General features: G+C 44.1%; 1 protein-coding gene across 1 annotated transcript in view; it reads right to left on the reverse strand.

Moving 5' to 3' along the window:
* lama2 (laminin, alpha 2) overlaps positions 1-10,537 on the reverse strand; it is a gene marked incomplete at both ends in the record, with an annotated part of 430,348 nt that overhangs the window by 131,527 nt on the left and 288,284 nt on the right. Inside the window, 4 exons of the mRNA XM_080534306.1 lie at positions 1,153-1,270; positions 1,646-1,764; positions 3,669-3,854; positions 4,441-4,617. Coding sequence (XP_080390432.1) covers positions 1,153-1,270; positions 1,646-1,764; positions 3,669-3,854; positions 4,441-4,617 — 600 coding nt within the window. The remainder of the gene's footprint in view (positions 1-1,152; positions 1,271-1,645; positions 1,765-3,668; positions 3,855-4,440; positions 4,618-10,537) is intronic.

Raw genomic sequence — 10,537 nt, forward strand, 5'->3', positions numbered from 1 at the left:
TTTCCAATTGTTTTCATTTCTTGTGCAGGTTTATTATGATGTAAAATTGTAGGAAACTAGCAATAATAATAATAATAATAATAATAATAATAATAATTGGCTGCTGCCAAAGTTTTGCGTCGCTCCACCGGCAAAAAATCTCACTCCAAAGTTTTGGTGAAACTTGGCAGCCCTGCGGTGTAGCTAGCTCTAGTGTGGTGGTGTAGCTAGCTCTAGTGTAGTGGTGTAGCTAGCTCTAGTGTGGTGGTGTAGCTAGCTCTATAGTAGCGGTGTAGCTAGCTCTAGTGTGGTGGTGTAGCTAGCTCTAGTGTAGTGGTGTAGCTAGCTCTAGTGTAGTGGTGTAGCTAGCTCTAGTGTGGTGGTGTAGCTAGCTCTAGTGTGGTGGTGTAGCTAGCTCTAGTGTAGCGGTGTAGCTAGCTTTTGTATAGCGCTGTAGCTAGCTCTAGTGTAGCGGTGTAGCTAGCTCTAGTGTAGAGGTGTAGCTAGCTCTAGTGTAGCGGTGTAGCTAGCTCTAGTGTAGAGGTGTAGCTAGCTCTAGTGTAGCGGTGTAGCTAGCTCTAATCTAGCGGTGTAGCTAGCTCTAGTGTAGTGGTGTAGCTAGCTCTAATCTAGCGGTGTAGCTAGCTCTAGTGTAGCGGTGTAGCTAGCTCTAGTGTAGAGGTGTAGCTAGCTCTAGTGTAGCGGTGTAGCTAGCTCTAGTGTAGTAGTGTAGCTAGCTCTAGTGTAGTAGTGTAGCTAGCTCTAGTGTAGTAGTGTAGCTAGCTCTAGTGTAGCGGTGTAGCTAGCTCTAGTGTAGTGGTGTAGCTAGCTCTAGTATAGCGCTGTAGCTACCTATAGCGTAGCATTGTAACTAGCTCTAGTATAGCACTGTAGCTAACTCTAGTATAGCGTTGTAGCTAGCTCTAGTATAGCGCTGTAGCTAGCTCTAGCGTAGCACTGTAACTAGCTCTAGTATAGCACTGTAGCTAGCTCTAGTATAGCATTGTAGCTAGCTCTAGTATAGTGCTGTAGCTAGCTCTAGTATAGCGCTGTAGCTAGCTCTAGCATAGTACTGTAGCTAGCTCTAGTATAGCACTAGTATAGCGCTGTATAGCTAGCTCTAGTATAGTGCTGTAGCTAGCTCTAGCGTAGCGCTTTAGCTAGCGAGCGTACCTCACAGGAGAGTCCAGAGTAGCCCACGGGACAGTCACACTTCTCTATCTGATAAGCTTGTTCGTTTTCCGCCGAGGGCGTCCCCCCCTCCGCCACCTCCAGAGAAACCTCAGAGATCCTGGAGTCAAACAGGAGAGATCAGACCAGACATGAGATACCAGACAGCATCACAAACTCTGTTGACAATAGGGCCTCTATACCAATCTTTTGAATGTTGTTTCTCTTCCTCTAAGATTCAAATACCAGAATGATATCAACCAAAATGTAACTGCCTTTTTGAAGAGGACACTACTCACTCTAGGGGACGCTGATGGAGGTAGAAATGGAAGGAGCACCCGTTGTAATACATGATTGTTTCACACCGTTCCTCAGTCCGTTCCATGCAACACCACGGGCCGCCCGTCCTCCGATTCCTACCTCCACTAGCCTCCCCTGATTCCCTCACTGTTCTCTTCTGTCAGTGGCCATTGGTGAGACGGAGACGAGACCTCACCTGCTGTGTCTCATCAGGTTGCCGTGCGAGGCCTTGATGAGGACGTAATCCACGTAGAAGAGGACGTCCATGAAGTCTTCGCGCGTCATGGCTCTCTGGTCCTCGTGCTTCCAGTCGTGCTGGGCGGGGAGACGATGACATCACACAAGGGTAAGACAACACCATCACACCTGGTCATCTGGTCCACCAGGACACCATCACACCTCACCTGGTCCACCAGGACACCATCACACCTCACCTGGTCACCAGGACACCATCACACCTTACCTGGTCACCAGGACACCATCACACCTCAACTGGTCACCAGGACACCATCACACCTCCCCATGTCCACCAGGACACCATCACACCTCACCTGGTCCACCATCACACCTCACCTGGTCACCAGGACACCATCACACCTCCCCATGTCCACCAGGACACCATCACACCTCACCTGGTCCACCAGGACACCTCACCTGTCCACCAGGACACCATCACACCTCCCCTGGTCCACCAGGACACCATCACACCTCACCTGGTCCACCAGGACACCATCACACCTCAACTGGTCACCAGGACACCATCACACCTCCCCATGTCCACCAGGACACCATCACACCTCACCTGGTCCACCAGGACACCTCACCTGTCCACCAGGACACCATCACACCTCCCCTGGTCCACCAGGACACCATCACACCTCCCCTGGTCCACCAGGACACCATCACACCTCACCTGGTCACCAGGACACCATCACACCTTACCTGGTCACCAGGACACCTCACCTGGTCCACCAGGACACCATCACACCTCAACTGGTCACCAGGACACCATCACACCTCCCCATGTCCACCAGGACACCATCACACCTCCCCTGGTCCACCAGGACACCATCACACCTCCCCTGGTCACCAGGACACCATCACACCTCACCTGGTCACCAGGACACCATCACACCTCCCCTGGTCCACCAGGACACCATCACACCTCCCCTGGTCCACCAGGACACCATCACACCTCACCTGGTCCACCAGGACACCTCACCTGGTCCACCAGGACACCATCACACCTCCCCTGGTCCACCAGAACACCATCCCCCCTCACCTGGTCACCCAGAACACCATCACACCTCACCTGGTCCACCAGGACACCATCACACCTCACCTGGTCACCCAGGACACCATCACACCTCACCTGGTCCACCAGGACACCTCACCTGGTCCACCAGGACACCATCACACCTCCCCTGGTCCACCAGGACACCATCCCCCCTCACCTGGTCACCCAGGACACCATCACACCTCACCTGGTCCACCAGGACACCATCACACCTCACCTGGTCCACCAGGACACCATCACACCTCCCCTGGTCCACCACCACCAGGACACCATCCCCCCTCACCTGGTCACCCAGGACACCATCACACCTCCCCTGGTCCACCAGGCCACCATCCCCCCTCACCTGGTCACCCAGGACACCATCACACCTCACCTGGTCCACCAGGACACTATCCCCCCTCACCTGGTCACCCAGGACACCATCCCCCCTCACCTGGTCACCCAGGAAACCATCACACCTCACCTGGTCACAAGGACACCATCACACCTCCCCTGGTCCACCAGGACACCATCACACCTCACCAGGACACCATCACACCTCCCCTGGTCCACCAGGACACCATCACACCTCACCAGGACACCATCACACCTCCCCTGGTCCACCAGGACACCAGATCAAAGCTACCAGGCTCCACTGGCCTCTGCATCACCCACTCTAGTCTACATCCCCACTACCCCCTTGTACTATTGTAAATAATTATTAATGGTAATAATAATAACGAAAAAGTAATTATTCCTTCTTCTAGCATTGTAACTCCCAATGGCCCCTGGCCCTAGCATTATATTACTTTCTCCTTAGCTCAGACACAGCCCATCCATAGCCCCACACAGAGCTCAGACACAGCCCATCCATAGACCCACACAGAGCGCAGACACAGCCCATTCTGTACACAGCTCATCCGCAGGCCATCCCCAGTCTTACCTCTGTCATGTCAATCTCGTGGCGGGTGAGCTGACCAATCTGGAGGCCCTGCAGGTGGCGTGTTATCACCTTGTCCTTGTTAGGCCCGCCCCTGATGACCACCTGGGGGCCGTAGGAGGCTGGGCCTGTCTCGTCCCGCGCCTCGTAGTAGATGGCGTACTTCAGCTTACCTCCGTACGCCGTGATCTAGGGAGGGGAGACCAACCAATCAGTAATGAACATACAGGTACACTGTAGTAGAGCAGCCAACCAGGGATAGACTATAGAACTGTTGAGGAGTGTCCAGGAGTAGTATTCTACTCTACTCTACTCTATTCTACCGTACTCTATTCAACTCTACTGTACTGTACTGTACTGTACTCTACTCTACTCTGCTCTACTCTACTCTACTCGACTCTGCTCTACTGTACTCTACTATACTCCACAGTACTCTACTGTACTCTACTCTACTCTACTGTACTCTGTTGAGGAGTGTCCAGGAGTAGTATTCTACTCTACTCTACTCTATTCTACCGTACTCTATTCAACTCTACTGTACTGTACTGTACTGTACTCTACTCTACTCTGCTCTACTCTACTCTACTCTGCTCTACTGTACTCTACTATACTCCACTGTACTCTACTGTACTCTACTCTACTCTACTGTACTCTACTCTGCTCTACTCTGCTCTACTGTACTGTACTCTACTCTGCTCTACTGTACTCTACTCTGCTCTACTGTACTCTACTCTACTCTACTCTGCTCTACTGTACTCTACTCTACTCTCCTCACCATAGACCCCTGGAACTGTTCAGGGAGTCTCCAGTAGTAGGGTTCTCTCAGCTGCTGTGTGACCAGGTCGGCGTTGGCCAGGATCTCTGGGTGTTGGAATGTCACGCCGCGCGTCGTCTCCTGCTGGTTGGACCTGTCCACTAGGGGGAGCACTGTCTGCTCCGGCTTCAAGGACAGCTGCAGGAAACACACAACAATACTACAACATTAATACAACAATACTACAATATTAATACAACATTACTACAACATTACTACAACATTACTACAACAATACTACGACAATACTACAATATGAATACAACATTACTACAACATTACTACAACAACAATACTACAATATTAATACAACATTACTACAACATTACTACAACATCATTACAACAATATTACAACAATACTACAATATTAATACAACATTACTACAACAATACTACAATATAAATACAACATTACTACAACATTACTACAACAATACTACAACAATACTACAACAATACTACAATACTACAACATTATTACAACATTACTACAACAATACTACAACATTACTACAATATTACTACAACATTAATACGATATTATTTCTACAACATTACTGCAACAACACTACAATATTACTACAACATTACTACAACAATACTAGAACAAAACTACAACAAAACTACAACATTACTACAACAATACTACAACAATACTACAACATACCTACAACAATACTACAACATTACTACAACATTACTACAACAATACTACAACAATACTACAACATTACTACAACATTACTACAACATTACTAAAATATTACCACAACATTACTATAATATTACTACAACAATACTACAATAGTACTACAACATTACTGCAACAATACTACAACATTACTACAACAATACTAGAACAATACTACAACATGAATACAACAATACTACCATATTACTACAACATTACTACAACATTGCTACACTATTACTACAACATTACTACAACATTACTACAACATTACTACAACATTACTACAACAATACTACAACAATACTACAAAAATACTACAACATTACTACAACATTACTACAACAATATTACAACATTACTACAACATTACTACAACAATACTAGAACAATACTACAACATTACTACAACAATACTACAACAATACTACAACATTACTACAACATTACTACAACAATACTAAAATATTACCACAGCATTACTACAATATTACTACAACAATACTACAATATTACTACAACATTACTGCAACAATACTACAATATTACTACAACATTACTACAACAATACTAGAACAATACTACAACATTAATACAACAATACTACCATATTACTACAACATTACTACAACATTACTACACTATTACTACAACATTACTACAACATTACTACAACATTACTACAACATTACTACAACATTACTACAACAATACTACAAAAATACTACAACATTACTACAACATTACTACAACAATATTACAACATTACTACAACATTACTGCAACAATACTACAATATTACTACAACATTACTACAACAATACTAGAACAATACTACAACATTACTACAACATTACTACAACAATACTACAATATTACTACAACATTACTACAACAATACTACACTATTACTACAACATTACTACAACAATACTACAACATTACTACAACATTACTACAACATTACTACAACAATACTACAACATTACTACAACATTACTACAAAATTACTACAACAATACTACAACATTACTACAACATTACCACAACATTACTGCAACAATACTACAATATTACTACAACATTACTAGAACAATACTACAACAATACTACAACAATACTACAATATTACTACAACATTGCTGCAACATTACTACAACATTACTACACAAATACTACAACAATACTACAACATTACTATAACATTACTACAATACTAGAACAATACTACAACATTACTACAACAATACTACACTATTACTACAATAATACTACACCATTACTACAACATTACTACAACATTACTACAACAATACTACAACATTACTACAACATTACTACAACAATACTACAACAATACTACAACAATACTACAACAATACTACAACATTACTACAACATTACTACAACAATACTACAACATGAATACAACACTACTATAATATTACTACATTACTACAACATTACTACAACAATACTACAATATTACTACAACATTACTACAACAATACTAGAACAACACTACAACAATACTACAATATTACTACAACATTACTACAGCATTACTACAACAGTACTACAATATTACTACAATATTACTACAACATTACTACAACAATACTACAACAATACTACACCATTACTACAACAATACTACAATATTACTACAACAATACTACACTATTATTACAACATTACTACAATAATGCTACAACATTACTACAACAATACTACAACATTACTGCAGTGTTATTAAAACATCACTACAGTGTTATTACAACATTACTACAACATTACTACAGTGTTATTACAACATTACTACTGTGTTATTACAACATTACTACAGTGTTATTACAACATTACTACAACATTACTGCAGTGTTATTACAACATTACTACAACATTACTACAGTGTTATTCCAACATTACTACAGTGTTATTACAACATTACTACAACATTACTACTGTGTTATTACAACATTACTACAACATTACTACAGTGTTATTACAACATTACTACAGTGTTATTACAACATTACTACAACATTACTGCAGTGTTATTACAACATTACTACAACATTACTACAGTGTTATTCCAACATTACTACAGTGTTATTACAACATTACTACAACATTACTACTGTGTTATTACAACATTACTACAACATTACTACAGTGTTATTACAACATTACTACAACATTACTACAGTGTTATTAGTACATTACTACTGTGTTATTACAACATTACTACAACATTACTACTGTGTTATTACAACATTACTACAACATTACTACAGTGTTATTACAACATTACTACAACATTACTACAGTGTTATTAGTACATTACTACTGTGTTATTACAACATTACTACAACATTACTACATTACTACAACAACGCTTCTGTTATTGCTACAGCCAAGGAGTTCGCTTGGCTTGCAGCCTTCACCGGGGTCAGGCAGGCATTTGTATTCAGCTCCACTGCCCCCCCCCCCCCCTCCAAGAGTTGCTGAATTTCCTCTTTCACTTCAGAGCGTTTATAAAGGCAATCTCCCTCTATGATTGAACAGTCGCCACTCGCCAAATGTCGATTTTGGCCTCGGTGGGTGAATCTAGAAGTCTTACCAGCCAGTCTTAGCTGGTTGGCCAACGCTATGCTTCATAAACGAGACCGGTGCGACTACACACGACATCACGAGGTAGCAACATACGTGCCACGTGAGATAGAAAACATGCAGGGAAAAAGTATCCAGCTGTATTTTGACACAGGCAGAGGCGTGAAACCTAAAGCCTAATACAGGAGGTTCGTTCTATGCAGGGAGTAATTCATCAGGAGTCATGCTTTTTTTGATGATATTCCTTAATTTGGTGTAAACTAATAAATTGTCTGGTACAGAAATTGTCTGGTGAATTTCCTCATCCACCAGACACCTCGGCTGGTTGACCATAAAGTACATTTTATGGTACTATATCAGTCCCTCACGGTATTCCGCCTGCTGTTGAAGAGTTACTCTCTGTAACAACCAGCCTCCCTATTGGCAGTTAGGTCTTAGGAACCAATCATGGAGTAGTGTAGTAGAAGCAGCAGTAATTTAGTGGCAGGGCAGAGGCCAGAGTTAAGTGTCATGGTGACAGAGACAGGTTTAATCAGACAGGCGCGTGGAGGACAAGCGCATTGGGAAGGAGACTCTTATCTCCGCCTCAGAAGCCCGAGGGTTAAACCTGCCCTCCTCTCTCATGGAAATACGCAAAGCAGGACTGACTTAAGTGACTCCACGCTCCAGGGTGTGTGTGTGTGCGTGTGTGTGTGTGAGCATGTGTGTGTGTGTGTGTGTGTGTGTGTGTGTGTGTGTGTGTGCGTGTGCATGTATATGTCCCTCACCTCTTCACGCAATCTCACGACTCACTGACTTAGAGAAAATCTCCTGCTTTCCAATAAACGGAAAAAAAGGAAAGAGAGGATTCCAAACTTGCCCCCCTTTTATTTTTTTTATTTTTTTTTATTCCTTTCCGCAAACAAACTTAGATTAACTTGCGGACGGAACCTTTATTTAATTTGTTTGTGGTTTCCATTTATATTACAGAGCCCTGCACCGTGGCCTGGGTGACGGGGGGGGTGAGGGGGCTTTATCAGTCCTGCTCTCTGCCAGGAAGTCCTTATTAAAAACAAACAGAACACAGTCCCTCCTGGCTGCCTACCCCTGCTAGATAGCACCACACACACACACACACACACACACACACACACACACAAACACACACACACACACACACACACACACTGCCTAGTCCCAACCTGCCTAGCCTCCCCTTCCTCCAGCCTCCCCCTCCTCCAGCCTCCCCTTCCTCCAACCTCCCCCTCCTCCAGCCTCCCCCTCCTCCAGCCTCCCCCTCCTCCAACCTCCCCCTCCTCCAGCCTCCCCCTTCTCCAGCCTCCCCCTCCTCCAGCCTCCCCCTCCTCCAGCCTCCCCCTCTCCCAGCCTCCCCCTCCCCCAGCCTCCTCCCCCTCCTCCCCTCCTGGCTGTGTCCTCTCCCAGCAGCCCTCTCAGGGGGGTCTGGTCCCCACTAACAAGGCAGGTAGATATTACTGCTGGAGGGTAAAGCATCATTCTGCTGATAGAAGAGTAAATAAGATGTAGAGTAAACAGCATAGCAGGCGGTAGGTGCAGCCAGGGAACATCCTTATGATATTAATGTTTACCCGGTTGCCCAGGAAAGCTGCACTGGATTGGTCGCTGTCCTGGAGGACGCTGTGGTACTCGGGCTGCAACGCACGATATCAGTGTGTGTGTGTGTGTGTGTGTATGTTATGTGTGTGTGTGTGTGTGTGTGTTGTACTGGGGCTGCAATGCATGATATCAGTGTGTGTGTGTGTGTGTGTGTGTGTGTGTGTGTGTGTGTGTGTGTGCGTGTGTAATATGTGACAGGGCATGGTTAAAAAGTCCGCAACTAGGGCAAAATCATTTTTCTGTTTTTTCCAGATTATGAAAGGGTAGAAAGTAAGCTTTAAAATGATGTGTCATACATTGAAATCTGAAACAAGTTGAAGAAGTCATGGATATTTGAATGTTGATACCCCCTGAACCGCCGTACTGAGATATCCAGCCTCAATGTCTTCAGAGACGTTTTTCACAGAGGTAATTGGTGGGAACAATAGCTGGTTAACTCCACCCTAATCACTCCCTCAAGACAACCACACCCTCAAGACAACCACTACCCCATTACACTACCTGTCATTATCTACCTGTCATCTATCAGTGGGGTTGTCAGCTATGTAACTCACTAAAACTTACCCAAGAACACAGCAGAAGGTATGTCTGCAGCAGACGACTGTCCCAAGAATAGTGAACTGTGGAGATCAATGTCTGACATTCTGTTGTCATCTGTCATCGTCAGATTCGGAGTTCGGAGTTCCCGTTCGGAGTTCCCATTATGTATAGTCCAATATGAAGGAGTTCATTAATTGCCCACTGTCGATATTTCTGCCTGCTTTTGAAATTCTGTTGATGGCATTATCGAGAGCTTCAGCCTCCATCTTGTAAATTTGTCAACAGGTCCAGACGCACATGGCTACTTAAATACAGCTGGGGTGGGCGTGGCTACACACACTGCCACACTAATACGAAAAATACCCCCTACCCGGCTTTGCTAACTAAATGTAGGTATTTTGTGAATGTAAAACTGTTGGATATGATATCGAGTGGGTTCTTCATCGCTTCGTTTGTCGTCCTATGCCAAAAACCGGAAACACATTTTTTTCACAACTAGACTTGTTTGGCTCGATTGCGAGCTTTCACAATTGCCGAGATGCGGACCTTTTAATGAAACCCTGTCACATATGTGTGTGTGTGTTATATGTTTGTGTGT

This window comes from Nansenia antarctica (assembly GCF_963989245.1).
Source record: "Nansenia antarctica genome assembly, chromosome: 6".
NCBI classification, from domain to species: domain Eukaryota; kingdom Metazoa; phylum Chordata; class Actinopteri; order Argentiniformes; family Microstomatidae; genus Nansenia; species Nansenia antarctica.